This window comes from Bufo bufo, chromosome 1 (genome assembly GCF_905171765.1).
Source record: "Bufo bufo chromosome 1, aBufBuf1.1, whole genome shotgun sequence".
In the NCBI taxonomy this organism is placed as follows: Eukaryota; Metazoa; Chordata; class Amphibia; order Anura; family Bufonidae; genus Bufo; species Bufo bufo.
The window spans coordinates 33,047,505-33,069,179 of record NC_053389.1 but is presented as its reverse complement, the minus strand read 5'-3'; the positions used below and the strand labels follow the sequence as shown (position 1 = coordinate 33,069,179).

Genomic DNA, 21,675 nt, shown 5'->3' with positions numbered 1-21,675 from the left:
TGCTTCTCTGCACACTGCTTCTCTGCATACTGCTTCTCTATACATTGCTTCCCTGCACACTGCTTCTCTGCAAACTGCTTCTATGTACACTGCTTCTCTGCATACCACTTCACTGCCCACAGCTTCCCTGCACACTGCTTCTCTGCACACAGCTTCCCTGCACACTGCTTCCCTGCACACTGCTTCTCTGCACACAGCTTCCCTGCACACAGCTTCTCTGCACACAGCTTCTCTGCATACTGCTTCTCTATACACTGCTTCTCTGCACACTGATTCTCTGCACAATGCTTCCCTGCACACTGCTTCCCTGCACACAGCTTCCCTGCACACTGCTTCTCTGCACACAGCTTCCCTGCACACTGCTTCTCTGCACACTGCTTCCCTGCACACTGCGTCTCTGCACACTGCTTCTCTGCATACTGCTTCTCTGTATACTGCTTCTCTATACACTGCTTCTCTGCACACTGCTTCTCTGCACACTGCTTCTCTGTACACTGCTTCTCTGCACACTGCTTCTCTGCATACTGCTTCCCTGCACACTGCTTCCCTGCACACTGCTTTTCTGCACACTGCTTCTCTGCACACTGCTTCCCTGCACACTGCTTCTCTGCATACTGCTTCTCTGCACACTGCTTCTCTATACACTGCTTCCCTGCACACTGCTTCTCTGCACACAGCTTCCATGCACACTGCTTCTCTATACACTGCTTCCCTGCACACTGCTTCCCTGCACACTGCTTCCCTGCACACTGCTTCCCTGCACACTGCTTCCCTGCACACTGCTTCCCTGCACACTGCTTCTCTATACAATGCTTCTCTGCACACTGCTTCTCTGCACACAGCTTCCCTGCACACAGCTTCCCTGCACACTGCTTCTCTATACACTGCTTCCCTGCACACTGCTTCCCTGCACACAGCTTCCCAGCACACTGCTTCTCTGCATACTGCTTCTCTATACAATGCTTCTCTGCATACTGCTTCTCTGTATACTGCTTCTCTATACACTGCTTCTCTGCAGACAGCATCCCGGCTCGCATGTGCTTCTTCAGGTGCAGTTCTGCTCTAAATGCAATGACTGGAACAGCTCTACACACTTCCAGTCCAAGTCAAATATCCTTAACAAGCAATCTTGGGCACGGATCTAGTAACCTCTGATACTCAACACAGACCCACAGGAATAAGATGCTGCAGTAGCATCTCTGTGTGTTACATCCTGGTGTTGTCAGAAGAAGGCAGAATAGGAATGTATAGTAATGGATAGTAACATGCAGTATGCACACGTAGATGAAAAGCATGTACCTGGTCATAAGGGATGTCAGATGTTAAAGGTGTCTGGTGAAGGGCATGTGTCTAAGGCTAAATGTTATGTGGTAATATAGTTAATACAGGTAATAATATACATATTGAGATAAGTGTCTGGTGAAGGGCATGTGTCTCTGTAATTCTGAACCATAGGCACACCACGTCCTGCTGTATGGCGGTGCCAAAACAATGTGGTATGCCGCAATGTTACCCTCATAAGCAAACTATAGACATTCTGCATGGCACCGTATTACATCACTATAGAGCTCAAAACGTTTAATATGGCCATTGTCTAATCCCATTACAATGTCTATTATTACAATTGTGGTCAAGGCTACGGCCGAGCTCGTGCCTGAACGTGCCGAACCTGACAGAGGAAAACCACCATGCCTACCTGATATGGCTGGAGATGTGCCCTTAGCCATGCCGCGGGTAAGCCTAAAAGGGGGCATACCCTGATGAGTATGAATAGAAAAGGGGAGGGTGGGTGGGGCACCAGAAACGCACGCAAATGGGGAGAGGGCATGCCTCCTTTTAAGGGCGCCTACGCCCCTCCCACAAATGCAGGCTGACATGTCAGCCTTAACCTACTTGTGGTCAAGGCTACGGCCGAGCTCGTGCCTGAACGTGCCGAACCTGACAGAGGAAAACCACCATGCCTACCTGATATGGCTGGAGATGTGCCCTTAGCCATGCCGCGGGTAAGCCTAAAAGGGGGCAAAAAGACAAACAGGTAGGGAGGAAAAACCTTTATTGGGCAGTGAACCGATTTACAAAACCAACTTGTGGAAAGCCTGGGATATCTCGACCTGGGGGTTAGGTATGTATCGTGTGAAGCAAGAGGAGCGCCAGCGACCCATTTTCCGGATGATGTGGCTGGGGACGTTGTGTTTTGATGCTGCGGATGCGGCACCAATGCGGAATGAGTGCCCTGAAATGGTCTTGGGGTCGAGACCCCAACCCATGGCCAGAGTGCGGACGTGTGAAATGAATTGCGAAGCGGTGAGCGCTGTGGCCTGAAACGGGAGCAATGGTTGGTCAGGGGCGGAGTCCCCCAGAGCCGACAGCAGACTCTTGAGTACCTGGACCGGGCACCATGTGTTGGCGGAAGGGAAGAAATCCACCTCCACTGGTGGACCTACCTGCGAGGTTTTGGAAGTAAGGAGGTGCAGGGAGAAATGGTCGTGGTGCCAGACTAGTTGACCCCTGGTGAGACCCTTGGACCTAGCTGAAGTGCGGGTGTCTTAAGAACCCGTAGAAACTAAGGTACATGGCGGCCTTGATGACTATGCTGGGAAGGAGCCCAAAAGGAAGACTATCTAGGGAGGTTGAAAGTTTCCTAAATAGTTCCCCCGATACGGGCTGCCTGCTTGGGGTGGCTGTGATATTATTTTTCTGAACCCCCCTAAGGGTTGCCCTGACTGCTTGGGATAGAAAGACCGACCTGCTTTCGGGGTCTTCCAACATGAAAAAAATGTTGGACTCCGGCCAAATACACTTTGATGGTGCTGAAGGACAGCTTGAGATCGAAATGACAGAAGGCTATGAAAGCTGTGATGTACGTGGTTTTGTTGGTGTCCCGACTTGGGTGTAGGCCCCTGAACTTGTTGAAGGTGTTCCAGGCGGTCCTGTAATTCCTGGCGGTGTTGTGAGACAAAGACTTCTGCATCAATGTTTTTGCTGCATTAATAAAAAGGTTTAATCCAACACTAGCAATTGGTACATCGGAGGAGGAAGCCCCACACGGTCTGCCGCTGGCATGACCTGGAAGAAAGTTTCATAATTAAAACGAGATAGGGCATCTGCGGCCACATTGTGAACCCCCTGGATGTGCTTGCATGTTACGTGGAAATTGTGCACCAGCGAGAGCCAGACCAGCCTGCGGACAAATGACATGATCTGGGGCGACTGAGACCTGCCCCTGGTGATGATGTCCACCACTGTTTGGTTATCAGTGATGAACGCCACCGAAGAGTTGGCCCACTGGCCGCCCCAGACCTGGGCAGCCGCAACCACTGGATAGAACTTCAGCAAAGGGGATGACTGCAAGGCGTCTCTGGCTGTTGATACCTCGGGTGGCCAAGGGCCCGCGAACCATTGGTTCCCACAGATCGCCGCGAACCCCCCGGAGGCGGCGGCGTCTGAGAAAATCAAGGTGGACTCTGGCCCTAGCCGAGGAACGAACAACGAGACACCGTTCCAAGAGGCCAGGAAGTTCTCCCACATGGACAAGTCGGCCATGGCTTGTGCGTCTAAGGTGACGAGACTGTCCTGCTCTGGGGCTGAGGGGAGCAATTGGAGAAGCCTGGACATGAAGGCCCTGCCCTGGGGCATGACTTTGGTGGCAAAGTTGAGCATGCCTAAAAGGGACTGCAACTCGACCTTGGTGCAGGTCCTGCAGCCCGCCGCGGTTGAAATGGCTGTCTTGATCTTTGCCAATTTCTCAGCTGGAAGCCTGGCCTCCATCTTCCCTGTATCTAGCGTTATACCTAGGAAGGTGATTACCGTGGCGGGTCCTTCGGTTTTTGCAGCTGCCACCGGAACATCAAGTCGGCCGAACATGTGCAGCAGAGCCTGGAGTTTGCAAGGCTGGCGGTCTGGGCTCTCAATGATGAGAAAATCATCCAAGTAGTGGATGGTCATAGGGCAACCACAGTGGTTGACCAGGATCCAATGCAATGCCTGCGCGAACTGGTCGAACAGCCAGGGACTGCTCTTGGACCCGAACGTCAGGCGATTGGCAAAGAAGTACTGATCTTGCCACTTGATACCGTAGAACCCCCAGAGCCGTGGATGAATGGGCAGCAGCTTGAAGGCGTCGGCGATATCTGCCTTTGCCAACCACGCCCCCCGACCTACCTGGAGGATCAGCTGTATGGCTTCGTCTATGGTGGCGTAGCTCATGGAGAACTCCTCAGAAGGCACTAAGGAGTTGAGACTGGGTACACTGGAGCCATGAGGCGCCGACAAGTCATAGATTAACCGTGCTTTATTTGTGAACTGCTTGGTCACAATACCGATAGGGTTGATCCTCCAGAGGTCGAATGGAATGAAGGGGAAGGGGCCGATGAGAAACCCCTTCTCCAACTCTGAATTGATCAGAGTCCCCACCGGCTCAGGGTCCCTGCTCGCTGACAGTAGATTGGGCCCTTCCCAGGAAGTTTGTGGGAGAGCTACTAGCCCCGTGTGGAACCCTGTGGTGAACCCGGAGACCAGGAACTGCACCCAATGCGGCCTATGGTGCTCGCGCAAAAGGGACTCTAACAAGACCACGTTGACCCCGCTTAGTCAGGATGGCCTTGTTCTTTGAGGACACGCCGTCTGCGGGTGAGCCCTGAAACAGCCTGTGCAGACGTGGAGAGCCCTGCACTTGTTGTAATAACAAGCCTCCTGATTAAAATTATTACAAACCTGGCTGTTGCCCAGAAAAACTATTGGCCGACCTAATTTATCCGTGGTGGCGCCAGGACGTGGGAGGGGCCCGGAGCTACTACGGAGGGATCTGCCCTGGGATGTGGAGGGACCTGAGTTGGGGCACCAGTCCGACGAGTGAGTAATGGACTGGCATGACGTACATGCCGGTGCCCTGAGGCACGCGAAATGTCGGCAAAAGAGTTCCATGTCCATTACCGCCCAGTTCGTAAGGTGCTGGAATTGGACCAGCGAGGCGGCGGCTTTAGCTGAGAACGAACGATGGTAATCGTAGAAAGCCTGCCCACCGTACTTGTGGCCCAACTCCGTGACCCTGTATAAGTAAGTGTCCAACTCTTCCCGCCTCTCAGGGTGGACGGAGCAGATGACATCTCTGTCTAAGCTAAACGCCAGGACAAACTCCATGGGGGTTAGCTTCCTGTTGAGGCGGGGGTCCCTCGCTTTGAGGACGATGGACATATCGCCGCAAGCAATGGTCTTGCTCTCCACTGTGTCATGGGTTGCTATCAAAATAGACGCCAGGTTGACGTCCTTGCCCTCTAAAATGTCCTTCTTGATGTTGCTGGGGATGAAATGGGCCGGAGCTACCTCGGGTGCGCAAAGAACTCTACCTGGGGGAACCAACCCTGCCACGGGGGCCACCGGCAGTGGAGAGGCGACCCGCTCGGATGACAGTCCCTGGTGAGACTCCACTGCCTGGAGTCTGGACTGCACGTCCGAGACTGAGGAGGCGATAGTGTTCATCATAGCGTGCAGTTGTGTCAGAGACACTTGCATAGTGGACATGGAGACTTGCTCCAAGTCCTGGGCTGCTGGCTCCGCTGTGAGTAGCCTGAAAAGTTCGGCTTTCCGGGCGGAAGCGGGGTGTTGGATCCCTCTTCTATTAAGCTCCGCAATTAACTTGGCGATCGTCCAACTCCTCAGGGATGAGGAGCAGGGCCGTTCGGATGCGGGTGTCTCCGGGACGGACAGAGCTTCCTCGAAATTGGAAATCTGCGACATTTCGTGGCTGTGAGGTGATAAACAAAAATTAACATCTGAGCTGGAGACCCCAAGTGACAGAACGACGACACCCGAGCCGTGAATGGTGATGAAGAGCGAACTTGGGGCGGGCGAGTGCCTAGAGCTATGAAGGGGGGACTACTGTGGAAGACCTTACCAACCTGAAAGTGAAAACAAGACGTAAGCGCTACGAGGACGTGGCCATTGACAGAGGAGTAAACACATGGAAAAACACCAAACCTGGGGTCGTACCGTAGAAAATAATATCGATCGAACCTGAAAAACAATGATAGCGACAAAAAATAGTGATTAACCGCATGAACCTGACCTGTAACCGGTAATGGACAACGTAAAACCGTCAGCGTGACGGGGAATAAAAACATGGGGGAAACGTACGCCTGACGATGTGATAGGCAACAGACGGGGTACAGTAGATACGTAAGCCTGAAGCGTAACAGGCAACAATTGGAAAAACGTAAGCCTGAATCGTGACAGGCAGCAGGACATGTAAAGAAACGTGAACCGGAGAGGAACCGGCAAGAGAAAAAAGGAAAAACGTAAGCCCGCCGACGTGGCGGGCAACAGACATGAAATAACGGGAAATGTGAGCCAGGAAAGTGACTGACGCTAGACAGAGAAAAACGTAAGCCTGGAACGTAACAGGCAGCAGACATGTTATGACAGAAACGTGAGCCAGAAACGTAACTGGCGACAGAAAGAACCCAACAAGTGAGCCTGCAAACGGAAAACAGACAGCAAACATGAGAATAAGCCCCTTTTTTTTTTTTTTTTTTTTTTTTTTTTTCCTGACCCCGGCTCTGACGAACTGAACGTCAGCCTGAACCGCGACCGGGAAACAGTATGGTGTGAGAGAAAAACGTAAGCCCGTAGCGCCAAGGCAATGAGATGACAAGAAATACGTAACCTTTACATAAAATAGGTCCCAAACATGGCGGAGCATGTTGTGCCATGGAATCAAGAAGTAATTACCGAGCAATGTTCGTAGATGCGGCAGAGCGGAAAGGCGGTGTTCGCAGCGGGTGGAATTCGTAGAGAACTTTTTGGCAGACGATGGATGACAAGCACGGCAGAGTAACCAGAGTCTGCAACAATAATCAGTAGCGTAAGGGGGGGGGGGGGGGTGGCCCCTGATGCCATGGTACGACCCTGGACCAGGGAAAAGCGTGACCCTGCGACTGATGAGACTGTTTGTGGGAGCTGAGGTGCAAGGTAGCGGGACCGCTGCCGTGGGGTGTGGAGGGTTGACTGGCCTGTAGTTTTGGCCAGACAGAGGGGGGGCCCGTGGGAGCCAGCGGAGGGCCAGCCCCTGGCAAGCAGCTGTGCTGTGTGTGAGCCGGCGAGGGCCTATGATGGGGTTTATGGAGTCGAACCAGTGTGTATAACAACCTTTTTTTTTTTATAACTTTATTGCTTGGCGAACAGCAGCCGGCGCCGGCCGGTGGCTGCGTGTGAAAGAAGCGGTGCCCCTGGGTCTCGACGGACCTGCCCGTGGGGAGAGCGCCAGGACCAGCCAGACGAGGGGGTTTGAGCTGCTGTGGCGGCCGGAGCCAGGACGGGAACCCGACAGCAGAGACCGGCCGGGACGCCAGATCCGTAGCCATGGCAACGGAAGTGCTGCCGGCGTCCCGCGAGATCTGGTTTCCAGGCGGCGCCTGAGCGAGGCCGGGCCTGGCGTGCGAACCGGGATGCTGGGTGAGTGGTGAGTGGAGCGGAGCGGACCGGACCAGGGGGAGGGGGGGAAAGATGGACACGCCGGAGGGGGGTGCGGTGGAGCCTGAAACTTACCCCAACAGCCGCCCGGGAAGCGATGGAGGGGAACCCTCAGCAAAAACTTACCTACTCAGCAGAGCAGCAGGACGGGGCGTGACGTCAGGCGGGAAAAGGCACCAGAAACGCACGCAAATGGGGAGAGGGCATGCCTCCTTTTAAGGGCGCCTACGCCCCTCCCACAAATGCAGGCTGACATGTCAGCCTTAACCTACTTGTGTTCTACTTCAGTCACATCCTAAGTGAAAGTAAAACAAAAAACAAAAACTGTCGATTACCACTTGGCATTGGGGACCTTCTAGCAGTGATCTTGATCTTTAACTCCTTACTGGCCACCTGAAGTTTTTTGTCCTTGTTATCTTAAGGACGCTGAGCGCTTCTGTAAGTCCTCCTGCTCTACAAATGAAAAACAACCAACGGCTCAGTTTATTTTTAGGGCATCCTTTTGTTCTATAGCCAAGATTAGATGTAGCTCCAATCCCAACTGTTAACCCTCTGATTGCCAACGTCTGTGAACAGAGTGTGATTTAATAGGATTTCCCCAGTGATCTGATTGGAGGCTGGGTGAACCCTCTGCAGTCAGCCCTGGGGACCTAGAAAGGACTGTAAATTCAGAAATACGAGCATAATGTATCAGCATACAGGAGAATAAAAGATTTAGCAAAACAGTCATTTCGTAATGGGATTATAAAAAAAAAAGTAAAATAAGTAAAGCGATAATTTGACATAAATACATTTTATTGCACATACATTATATAAAAGCAAAAAAAAAATATATACATATTAGGTATCCACACAACCAAAATAACCTGTACAACTCATTTAACAGGTTATACAGGGCGAAGTACAGTACAGACCAAAGGCTTTGGACACACCTTCTCATTCAAAGAGTTTTCTTTATTTTCATGACTATGAAGGCATCAAAACTATGAATTAACACATGTGGAATTATATACATCACAAACAAGTGTGAAACAACTGAAAATATGTCATATTCTAGGTTCTTCAAAGTAGCCACCTTTTGCTGTGATTACTGCTTTGCACACTCTTGGCATTCTCTTGATGAGCTTCAAGAGGTAGTCCCCTGAAATGGTCTTCCAACAGTCTTGAAGGAGTTCCCAGAGATGCTTAGCACTTGTTGGCCCTTTTGCCTTCACTCTGCGGTCCAGCTCACCCCAAACCATCTCGATTGGGTTCAGGTCCGGTGACTGTGGAGGCCAGGTCATCATCTGGCGCAGCACCCCATCACTCTCCTTCATGGTCAAATAGCCCTTACTTTCAAAGTTTTCCCTATTTTTCGGCTGACTGACTGACCTTCATTTCTTAAAGTAATGATGGCCACTCGTTTTTCTTTACTTAGCTGCTTTTTTCTTGCCATAATACAAATTCTAACAGTCTATTCAGTAGGACTATCAGCTGTGTATCCACCTGACTTCTCCTCAACGCAACTGATGGTCCCAACCCCATTTATAAGGCAAGTAATCCCACTTATTAAACTTGACAGGGCACACCTGCTAAGTGAAAACCTTTTCAGGGGACTACCTCTTGAAGCTCATCAAGAGAATGCCAAGAGTGTGCAAAGCAGTAATCAAAGCCAAAGGTGGCTACTTTGAAGAACCTAAAATATGACATATTTTCAGTTGTTTCACACTTGTTTGTTGTGTATATAATTCCACATGTGTTAATTCATAGTTTTGATGCCTTCAGTGTGAATCTACAATTTTCATAGTCATGAAAATAAAGAAAACTCTTTGAATGAGAAGGTGTGTCCAAACTTTTGGTCTGTACTGTATGTACAGTATAAACAGTCAAAAATCAGTTTTTTATATTTGTGATACAAAAAAAAACCACGTATCTAAATTGCAAAGATAATTACATGTGCTCTCAAACAGCGGCTTAAACATCCAATTTCTCTTAGGCCTTATAGTTTTATGTCAATGAAAATATCAACTAGTTACGGCTGCTTAAATATGGACAGGCAAAAATCTTGAAAAAAAATTTGCTCATTATTAGGGCTCATATATACGAACGTATTTTCTTTCCGTGTCCGATCCCTTTTTTTTTTTTAGCGGACCGTTTCCGGAACCATTCATTTCAACAGGTCTGCAAAAAAAAACTGAAGTTACTCCGTGTGCATTCTGTTTCTGTATGTCCATATTTCCGTTCTGCAAAAAATAGAACATGTCCTATTATTGTCCGCATTACGGACAAGGATAGGACTGTTCTATTAAGGGCCAGCTGTTATGTTCCGCTAAATACGGACTGCACACGGACGTCATCCGTGTTTTTTGCAGATCCGTTTTTTGTGGACCGCAAAATACATACGGTCGTGTGCATGAGGCCTTAAGGGGATAAGGTTGCCCACTTACAATATTGTTTCCATTATTTCAGGAGACCTGCCGGCATCTCATTCAGCACCACAGCCCATCCTTCTCTACGTCCTTATACTTGGTAATACGCTCCTAATTCTCTTGATTATCATCATTATTATATTTTTCTGGAAGAAGAAGGAGAAGAAAAGAAGAATCCAGGTCGTTGCACCGTATGCTAAATTTTCTTCTTCCTCCAAGACTAAATATAATGGTTGAAGGTAGAATATAATATCCGGATGTCTAGGTCTCTAGTAGTATTCTCCTTGCTTGTTTATGTTGCATCTTGATGCTTTTATACTGAGCTCCAGGTCGCTTCTCAGATGATGGAAAAGTTTAAGTGTAAGCATCACTTATAACAATGTATACTGAGAGTTACATGGTTTCTGCTTACTTGACCCCCTAACCCAACCGTGGTCTTAGCTCAATGCCAAGAAGCTGCTGCAAAATCAAGCAGATATGTGGGTACAAAGAATGTGGCACATGGAGTATTCATTCCAAGATCTATAATAAATGGTGGATTAAGGAACACCACTCACATGGGGAGGAACTGGTTCTTTTCTGCAAAAGGACAACCACATTCCCTGGAGTTGCCAAAGAAAATGTGCCAGTTTCTGTTTCAGGCTCAAACAAGAGACAGGATGGACTGTGGGGGTCGGCATCCATTAGCAGTTGCTTCCAAGGGTATTTATGTAGCTGCCTGTCAAGTAGTGAGCGGTTTGCTTTACACATGTTCCAACAGCAGTTAGCAGAATTATGAGCGCAGCTCTGAAATACAGTGTAATACATAATGTAACCCAGGATCAATAGAAGGAAAAATGTAATGCTAGTTGCAAAGTTGGTCAGTTAGAGGGATACTTACATCAGAAATGGGTATTACTTTGAAAATTAATATTCATAGGGGGGGGGACGTAAAAATTTGCAGTGGTTTTCATTTTCATTTTAATATTTTTCATTTTAATTTTTTTTATTTAAAGTCATGTCCTTCTATGGAAGTCAATAAGACATCTTATATAGATAGGTCATCTATTGTCTGCTGTGAGGGCAAAAAGCTATGTCAGGGTAATTCTCATTATAATAGTAGGTGCAGACTTGGGATAACAGTATGAAAGCTTGATAGACGTAGATAAAGATGCCCACGGAGGAGCACTGCATTGATTAGAGTAATCTTTGATTAATTTATTTAGTCATTACAAGGGGGTTCTCAATGGCCGTAGTGATGGTCTGACTGAAGGAGTAAAGCGAGGGCAGGCCCAAGCCACTCTGTGCATCCTTGCTCCTCTGCCAGCACCTCCCACTCATTCCTAAGGTCCAACTTCCTGCATAGTCATCTCACCTGGCTCTGTCAATCAAGTAGGAGAGGGCTGTCAGAGGAAACAGGAGGAGCAATGGTGCACAGAATGGCTTGGGCCCTCCCTTGGTGCACAGAACTGCTTATTTGCATATGGATTTCAAGTAATTTTTCTCTAGAATGAAAAAAACTATTGCTAAGTGAAGGGTATCATTACATTTAGTTGAGCTAGCTCTACAAGGTATTGTACCCATTCTGGAAATGGGACCCGCATCTATCTGATATTAATTGCATATCCTGGCGACCTCTTTAAACTTTAGTGCGTAGAATTGTTCCAATCCTGTCTGTATATGACTGTGTGCATGCTGCTTTGTTAATAAAATAACTGAACTGATTGTGTCTTCTGTGTTTGTCACACATACATGTAAAGTGTGATACTTAGGGATGAGCGAATCGTAGTCCACAAAGTGGACTTTGATCTGAATTTCAGGATAAATTTGATTCACCGCAAAGCCAAATCTCCTCGTGCTTTGCGAGAGCAAATCGATTTAACCTGAAATATGGAAAAAAATGGAAAAATAATAATTACCTGATCCATTTGCTCGCAACGGGATGCTCACCGCCATCTTGTTTGTACAGTCGTGGCCAAAAGTTTTGAGAATTACATAAATATTGGAAATTGGAAAAGTTACTACTTAAGTTTTTATAATAGCAATTTGCATATACTCCAGAATGTTATGAAGAGTGATCAGATGAATTGCATAGTCCTTCTTTGCCATGAAAATTAACTTAATGCCAAAAAAAACTTTCCACTGCATTTCATTGCTGTCATTAAAGGACCTGCTGAGATCATTTCAGTAATCGTCTTGTTAACTCAGGTGAGAATGTTGACGAGCACAAGGCTGGAGATCATTATGTCAGGCTGATTGGGTTAAAATGGCAGACTTGACATGCTAAAAGGAGGGTGATGCTTGAAATCATTGTTCTTCCATTGTTAACCATGGTGACCTGCAAAGAAACGCATGCAGCCATCATTGCGTTGCATAAAAATGGCTTCAGAGGCAAGTATATTGTGGCTACTAAGATTGCACCTCAATCAACAATTTATAGGATATCAAGAACTTCAAGGAAAGAGGTTCAATTCTTGTTAAGAAGGCTTCAGGGCGTCCAAGAAAGTCCAGCAAGCGCCAGGATCGTCTCCTAAAGAGGATTCAGCTGCGGGATCGGAGTGCCACCAGTGCAGAGTTTGCTCAGGAATGGCAGCAGGCAGGTGTGAGCGCATCTGCACGCACAGTGAGGCAAAGACTTTTGGAAGATGGCCTGGTGTCAAGAAGGGCAGCAAAGAAGCCACTTCTCTCCAAAAGAAACATCAGGGACAGATTGATCTTCTGCAGAAAGTATGGTGAATGGACTGCTGAGGACTGGGGCAAAGTCATATTCTCCGATGAAGCCTCTTTCCGATTGTTTGGGGCATCTGGAAAAAGGCTTGTCTGGAGAAGAAAAGGTGAGCGCTACCATCAGTCCTGTGTCATGCCAACAGTAAAGCATCCTGAGACCATTCATGTGTGGGGTTGCTTCTCATCCAAGGGAGTGGGCTCACTCACAATTTTGCCCAAAAACACAGCCATGAATAAAGAATGGTACCAAAACACCCTCCAACAGCAACTTCTTCCAACAATCCAACAACAGTTTGGTGAAGAACAATGCATTTTCCAGCACGATGGAGCACCGTGCCATAAGGCAAAGGTGATAACTAAGTGGCTCAGGGACCAAAACATTGACATTTTGGGTCCATGGCCTGGAAACTCCCCAGATCTTAATCCCATTGAGACGGGTGGACAAACAAAAACCCACTAATTCTGACAAACTCCAAGAAGTGATTATGAAAGAATGGGTTGCTATCAGTCAGGAATTGGCCCAGAAGTTGATTGAGAGCATGCCCAGTCCAATTGCAGAGGTCCGGAAAAAGAAGGGCCAATACTGCAAATACTGACTCTTTGCATAAATGTCATGTAATTGTCGATAAAAGCCTACGTTTCGTTAAGTGCGTGTAATTATATTTCACTACATCACAGAAACAACTGAAACAAAGATCTAAAAGCAGTTTAGCAGCAAACTTTGTAAAAACTAATATTTGTGTCATTCTCAAAACTTTTGGCCACGACTGTAGATCTCGGCTTAAATCCCATGCACGGTGATGTATTACACCACTACGCCGGCCAGCGTGATGACCTCATCTCGGGCCGCGCGAGATTTCAAGCCAGACCTTCAAGCAAGATGGCGGTGGCTGGCCAGTTGTGAGCAAATGGATCAGATAAAAAAAAATATATATATTTTACACTTTTTATATGTATATAAGATGCCATGATCATGTATGAATGTGGTATCTGAGGGGTATAATGACGGGGAGCAGTGGAATCTTTAAAAAAAATGCACTTCGTGATGAAGTCATTCATTCTAGTAACATAGTAACATAGTAACATAGTTTATAAAGCCGAAAAAAGACATTTGTCCATCCAGTTCGGCCTGTTATCATGCAAGTTGATCCAGAGGAAGGCAAAAAAAAAACTGTGAGGTAGAAGCCAATTTTCCCCACTTTAGTGGAATAAAAAATTCCTTCCCGACTCCAATCAGGCAATCAGACTAACTCCCTGGATCAACGACCCTTCTCTAGTAGCTATAGCCTGTAATATTATTACACTCCAGAAATACATCCAGGCCCCTCTTGAATTCCTTTATTGTACTCACCATCACCACCTCCTCAGGCAGAGAGCTCCATAGTCTCACTGCTCTTACCGTAAAGAATCCTCTTCTATGTTTGTGTACAAACCTTCTTTCCTCCAGACACAGAGGATGTCCCCTCGTCACAGTCACAGTCCTGGGATAAATAGCTGATGGGAGAGATCTCTGTACTGACCCCTGATATATTTATACATAGTAATTAGATCTCCCCTCAGTCGTTTTTTTTTTCTAAAGTTAATTACCCTAATGTTGCTAATCTTTCAGGGTACTGTAGTTGCCCCATTCCAGTTATTCCAGTTATTACTTTAGTTGCCCTCCTCTGGACCCTCTCCAGCATTGCTATGTCTGCCTTGTTCTCAGGAGCCCAGAACTGTACACAGTACTCCATGTGTGGTCTGACTAGCAATTTGTAAAGTGATAGGACTATGTTCTTATCACGGGCATCTATGCCCCTCCATGCGAACCCACTATCTTATTGGCCTTGGCGGCAGCTGCCTGACACTGTTTTTTGCAGCTTAGTTTGCTGTTTATTAAAGTTCCTAGATCCTTTTCCATGTCAGTGTTACCCAGTGTTTTACCATTTAGTATGTACGGGTGACTTGCATTATTCCTTCCCATGTGCATAACTTTACATTTGTCAGTGTTAAACCTCATCTGCCACTTATCTGCCCAAGCCTCCAATCTATCCAGATCCCTCTGTAGTAGTATACTGTCCTCTTCAGTGTCAATTACTTTACACAGTTTAGTGTCATCTTCAAAAATTGATATTTTACTGTGCAAGCCTTCTACAAGATCATTAATAACTAGAAAAGCAACAATTTCTGGGGAAATTGTGTGAAGTGTTCTTGCCTCCACCAGTAGTCTACAACTGGAGTGGGCAGAGTAACTGGTTGGAGTGGCTGGAGTAACCGTGGAAAGGTTGGACTGGGCAGAGTAACTGTGTGGAGTGTTTGTAGTGAGTAAAGATAGTAAACATTACACTAACCAATTGATTAAATTTAAAAAGTGCACATGGCAAGCTTGATAGAGTGAGAAATGCATTTCAACTTTTAATTATTTATATAGCACATTGAATTGCATTGTTGTTTCCCAAAGTGCTTCACAGTTACAATAAAACATATATTTATAAAAACCTTAGCAGCGTTATCAAGCCTAGCAGATGAAGGTATGACCACATGCATTTGGGGAGGGGGGGGGGGGGGGGTCTCAGCATCTTGACGTAAGCCCCTCAAACTTCTGTACAGACACAGCAATAGAAAGCACACCCCAGTCCCAGCAGTAAAGAGAGGTCACCTCACTGGCGGTTGCCATCTTCAAACAGTTATAGTTTATAAATCCTACAGCGAAGAACTTTATATTGTAAGAATCACAAGACCCAGACCTACATGTTGATGCATAGTATGTCTCCGAAATATTAAAAATGAAGGCACAGTCGTAGTTCAGAAATTGCCCTTCAAATTTGAGGTGGCTAGAGTGGAGTTTTAATAAATGTCAATGGGCGGTGTGAGTTGCAAACAAATGGTCATATTGTGAAAACTATCAGGACTATGGCTTAGCCGTGGACATTGTTAGTGGCAGCAGGGATAGGTGGGCTTGAAAATGAGGGAGTGGTGGCAGTTTAGAAATCATGTCCTGATTTTTTCAGCTCACACTCAGTTTTGAACATTCCGCTATTCATTCCTATGGGACCAATTTCGTCACAAAAACGCTGATGTTTCATAAACCATTTGGCAAAACGTTCCACAAAGTAATAGCCCACCAATCGGAAACAATCCGAAATGTTTTGGTATATTACTGTCTATGTAGTGTAAAAACTGTGGGAGGAGTTAGGGTGGTAAATTTGGCTATAATAAGAATATATATATATATGTGAGATAACAGTAAGTGGTCTTGCCATGCAAGAACACTTAAATATATTGAAGAGAATAGGGCCCAATACTGACCCCTGAGGTACTCCACTAGTGACAGTGACCCAATCTGAGTGTGTACCGTTAATAACCACCCTCTGTTTTCTATCACTCAGCCAGTTACTTACCCACATACAGCCGTCTTCTCCCAGTCCGAGCATTCTCATTTTATATAGTAACCTTTTATGTGGTACAGTGTCAAATGCTTTGGAGAAGTCCAGATATACGACATCCATTGATTCGCCACTGTCAAGTCTAGAACTTACCTCCTCATAGAAACTGATTAAATTAGTTTGACATGACCGATCCAACATGAGTAGGGTTGACAGAACCCGAACTGTAAAATTCGGGTTCATACCGAACTTTAGGATTTTTGGACCCTGGACCCGAACCCGAACATTTCACGTGTTTGGCGAATTAATGGCGCTTTTTAAAAGGCTGCAAAGCAGCCAATCAACAAGCATTTAACTCGTGTGCCCTTGGAAGTAATCACAGCGATGCCTACTAATGGCATGGCTGTGATTGGCCAGTGCAGCATGTGACCCAGCCTCTATATAAGCTGGAGTCACGTAGCGCTGCACGTCAATCTGCTCTGATTAGTGTAGGGATAGGATGCTGCTGCTGTGAGGGAGAGAATAGGACAGAATCTTTAATCAGAAGTGCTTGTTAATTCAGCGATCTACCTAGACTTTGTTTTGTGGGTGCAGTGCACAATATTTTTACCCTGCCCTGAGCCCAGTGACCCAGAAAAATTACTTTTATCCGTCTGTTAGTTTGGTGGGCGGCGGCGGCCATTTTATGCAAGTTCTGGGCACTAGCACAGCATATGTGCATTTGTGACAGTCAAATAGAAGCTTGAAATACTGCAATTATATTCTGGGTTTAAAAAAATCACCCATTTTTGGCAAGACCCTACATCTGTGGCCTTTGCAGCATTAGTCAGTGTGCAATTTAAGCTAGAAATACAGCAATAATTTTCTGGGTTTTGAAAAACACCCTTTTTGGGCAAAATACTCATTTTTACAGCCCTTGCTGCATCTGTCAGTGTAAAATTCAAGCGTTATATACTGCTGTCATATTCTGTTATAAAAAAAAACATCCATTTAGGGCAAAATCATAATTTTGCAGCGTTTGCTGCATCTGTCATTGTTAAAAACAAGCTTGAAATACTTTAATAATTTTCTGGGTTTTAAAAAACACCCATTTTTGACAATAACCTTTATCTTGGGCCTCTGCCGCATTAGTCAGTGTGCAATTTACAGATGGAAATACAGCAATAATTTTCTGGGTTTTGAAAAACACCCTTTTTGTGAAAAATACTCAATTGTACAGCCCTTGTTGCATCCTTCAGTGTGAAATACAAGCGTAATATACTGCTGTCATATTCTGTTATTAAAAAAACTGTATTTGCGGCCTTGTCTGCATCTGTCATTGTGAGATGCAAGCTGGAAATACAGCAATAATATTATGGGTTTAAAAAAAACACCCATTTTGGGCAAAGTACTTAATATTGCAGCCTTTGCTGCATCTGTCATTGTGAGATACACGCGTTAGATACTGGTGTTCTATTCTGTTATTAAAAAAACACCCATTTTGGGCCAAATACTACATTTTCGGCCTTGTCTGCATCTGTCATTGTGAGATACAAGCTGGAAATACAGCAATAATATTCTGGGTTTAAAAAAACACCTATTTTGGGCAAAAGTACTTAATATTGCAGCCTTTGCTGCATCTGTCATTGTGAGATACACGCGTTAGATACTGGTGTTCTATTCTGTTATTAAAAAAACACCCATTTTGGGCCAAATACTACATTTTCGGCCTTGTCTGCATCTGTCATTGTGAGATACAAGCTGGAAATACAGCAATAATATTCTGGGTTTAAAAAAACACCTATTTTGGGCAAAAGTACTTAATATTGCAGCCTTTGCAGCATCTGTCATTGTGAGATACACACGTTAGATACTGCTGTTCTATTCTGCTATTAAAAAAAACACCTATTTTGGGCAAAAAAACTTAATTTTCAGCCTTTGCTGCATCTGTCAGTGTGAGATACATGTGTTAGATACTGCTGTTCTATTCTGTTATTAAATAAACACCCATTTTGGGCAAAGTACTTAATATTGCAGCCTTTGCTGCATCAGTCATTGTAACATACACGCGTTAGATACTGGTGTTCTATTCTGTTATTAAAAAACACCCATTTTGGGCAAAAAACTAAATTTGCGGCCTTGTCTGCATCTGTCAGTGTGAGATAAAAGCTAGAAATACAGCAATAATATTCTTGGTTTAAAAAACACAAATTTTGGTTAAAGTACTTAATATTGAAGCCTTTTCAGTATTTGTCATTGTGTGATACACGCATTAGATACTGCTGTTCTATTCTGCTATTAAAACAACACCCATTTTGTAAAAAACTTTATTTGCAGCCTTTGCTGCATCTGTCAGTGTGAGATACATGCGTCAGATACTGCTGTTCTATTCTGTTATTAAAAAAACACCCATTTTGGGCCAAATACTAAATTTGCGGCCTTTGCTGCATCTGTCTGGTGACTTACATGCGATAGTTACTGCTTTTCTATTCTGTTGTTAAAAAAACACCTATTTTGGGCTAAAAACTTAATTTGGCAGCCTTTGCTGCATCTGTCAGTGTGAGATACACGCGTTAGATACTGTTGTTCTATTCTAATATTTAAAAAAACACCCATTTTGGGCAAGATCCAAAATTTGAGAAATATGAGGAGAGCATCAAATAAGGGATGTGACCCCGATCGTGGTGCTGCTGGTGGAGCTCCTGTTGAAGGGATAGGACGTGGTCGATCTGTGCTAGCTACACGCACAAGTGAAACACCTTCCTCAGGTGCAAGTAGGCAACAGAACCTTCAGCGGTATTTGGTCGGGCCTAATGCGGCTCTACGAATGGTGAGGCCAGAACAAGTACAGGTGATAGTAGATTGGGTTGTTGACAGTGCCTCCAGTTCCTTCACATTTTCTCCCACCCAGTCTCCTGCTGAAAGACCACAGTTGGCACCTGCAGCCGATGTCCATCAGTCTTTCACCGCACCCCCTTGCAAATCAGCCAAGCAGTCTGAGCCCCAAGTCATGCAGCAGTCTCTTCTGCTTTTTGATGACTCTGCTAGCAGGCTTTCCCAGGGCCATCCACCTGGCCCTGCCCCAGAAGTAGAAGAGATTGAGTGCACCGATGCCCAACCACTTATGTTTCAAGATGAGTACATGGGAGGACCATCGCAGCACGTCTCGGATGATGACGAAACACAGGTGCCAACTGCTGTGGCTTTCGAAAGTGTGCAGACCAACAAGGAGGGCAGGGGTGAAGACTGGGTGGAAGATGATGTGGAGGACGATGAGGTCCTCGACCCCACATGGAATCAAGGTCATGCAAGTGACCTGTGTAGTTCGGAGGAAGAGGCGGTGGTCGCACAGAGCCACCAGCACAGCAGAAGAGGGAGCAGGGTGCAAAAGTGGAGCGGCCAACCCCTAGACAGTACGCCTGCTGCTGCCCACCGCAGCAGGGGACCGAGCACACCAAAGCCAGCTTCAAGGAGTTCCCTGGCATGGCAGTTCTTCAGACAATGTGCTGACGACAAGACACGAGTGGTTTGCACGCTGTGCAATCAGAGCCTGAAGCGAGGCATAAACGTTCTCAACCTGAGCACAACGTGCATGACCAGGCATCTAAGTGCAAAGCACGAGATGCAGTGGAGTAGACACCTCAAAAACCAAGAAAGGTCTCTGGCTCCTCCTGCTTCCTCTTCTGCTGCAGTGTTGGCCTCCTAATCCACCTCTGGAGTGACAGTGCCACCTGCCACCCCGCAAACAGAGGATCTGCCAGCAACACCACCACCTGGGTCACCAAGCATGTCCACAATGTCCCACGGAAGCGTTCAGCTCTCCATCTCCCAAACACTTGAGCGGAAGAGGAAGTACCCCCCTACCCACCTGCGATCCCTGGCCATGAATGCAGCATTTCAAAATGAATGGCCATTGAAATGCTGTCATTCCGTCTGGTGGAGACGAAGAGTTTTAAAAGCCTTATGGCGGTGGCTGTCCCAGAGTACGTCGTGCCCAGCCGCCACTACTTTTCCAGGCGTGCCATCCCTTCCCTGCACAATTAAGTGGGGGACAAAATCAGGTGTGCACTGCGCAACACCATCTGTAGCAAGGTCCACCTAACTACGGATACGTGGACCAGTAAGCGGATTGCAGTTTGGCGCATTTCCTTCCACCACCGAGGATTGCAGGGCGCTTCAGTTTGCCTCCTGTTGCTTCCTGCTCCTACTCCGTTTCCTCATCCTTTACCGACTCCTCATCCAGTCAGCGTATCACCTTCAACACCAACTTCAGCACAGCCAGGGGTAAACGACAGCAGGCAGTTTTAAAACGTATCTGTTTGGGGGACAAACCCCACACCGCGCAGAAACTGTGGACGGGCCTTGAACAACAGACCGATGAGTGGTTGGTGCCAGTCAGACTCAAGCCCAGCCTGGTGGTGTGCGATAATGGGCGAAATCTCGTAGCAGCTCTGGGACTAGCCGGTTTGACGCACAGTCCTTGCCTGGTGCATGTGCTGAATTTGGTGGTGCAGAGATTCCTTAAAAATTACCCCGATATGTCAGAGCTGCTGCATAAAGTGTGGGCCATCTGTGCGCGCTTTCTGCGTTCTCACCCTGCTGCTACTCGCCTGTCAGCGCTGCAGCTTAACTTCGGCCCTCCCGCTCCCCGCCTTATATGCGATGTGCCCACAAGGTGGAACTCCACCTTTCACATGCTGGCCAGTGGAGTTTCAGCTGCAGCACGCACAGGTGAGTCGCTCTGCGGAACAGCACCACTTCACCACCAATGACTGAGCCTCCATGCGAGACCTGTGTTCCTTGTTGCACTGTTTCAAGTACTCCACCAACATGGCCAGTGCCGATACCAATTCTATGCCTCTTTGAAAAAATGCTGCTGGCGATGATGGAAGAGGATGTGGCACAAGAGGAGGAGGAGGAAGAGGGATCATGTCATAGGGTTTCCGGTCAGTCATTCACAAGTGCCTCCGAGCGTGGGTTCCTGCACCCACAAACACCACGTACACAGTTGTCGAGCCAGGGCACAGTTCTGAAAATGACGAGGTGGAGGAGGAGGAACCTTGTTCACAGCAGGGTGGCACCTAAACCAGCTTATGGCCATCACTGGTGCATTGCTGGGGGGATATAGAGGACACAGACGATACACCTCCCACAGAGGACAGCTGTTTGTTGCCTCTGGGCAGCCTGGCACACATGAGCGATGACATGCTGCAGTGTCTCTGCAACGACCGCCGAGTTGCCCACATTCTAACTTGTGCTGATTACTGGGTTGCCACGCTGCTGGATCCCCGTTACAAGGGCAATGTACCATCCTTAATTCCATCACTGGAGCGTGATCGTAACATGCACGAGTACAAGCGCACGCTGGTAGACGCGCTGCTGGTGGCATTACCACCTTACAGCGGGAGCACAGTGGAAGCACAAGGCGAAGGCAGAGGAGGAGTAAGAGGTCGCCAACGCAGCTGGGGCACCACCAGCACCTCAGAAGGCAGGGTTAGCATGGCCAAAATATGGAAAAGCTTTGTCAGCAAGCCACAACAACCAACACCACCAGCTGATATGGAACATATTAGCAGGAGGCAGCATTTCACCAACATGGTGGAGCAGTATATGTGCACACGCCTACACGTACTGAATGACGGGTCTGCCCCCTTCAACTTCTAGGTCTCCAAATTGGGCACATGGCCTGAGCTTGCCCTTTACGCCTTGGAGGTGCTGGCCTGAACTGCAACCAGTGTATTGTCTGAACG

The 21,675-nt window shown here is 46.9% G+C and overlaps 1 protein-coding gene across 2 annotated transcripts in view; it reads left to right on the top strand.

Moving 5' to 3' along the window:
* Positions 1-11,578, top strand: part of LOC120992942 — a 67,957-nt gene extending 56,379 nt beyond the window's left edge. For both annotated transcript variants that reach the window (XM_040421698.1, XM_040421700.1), the window contains exon 5: positions 9,916-11,578. In XM_040421698.1, coding sequence (XP_040277632.1) covers positions 9,916-10,112 — 197 coding nt within the window. In that variant the 3' untranslated portion in view covers positions 10,113-11,578. The remainder of the gene's footprint in view (positions 1-9,915) is intronic.
* The last annotated feature ends 10,097 nt before the right edge of the window (positions 11,579-21,675 follow it).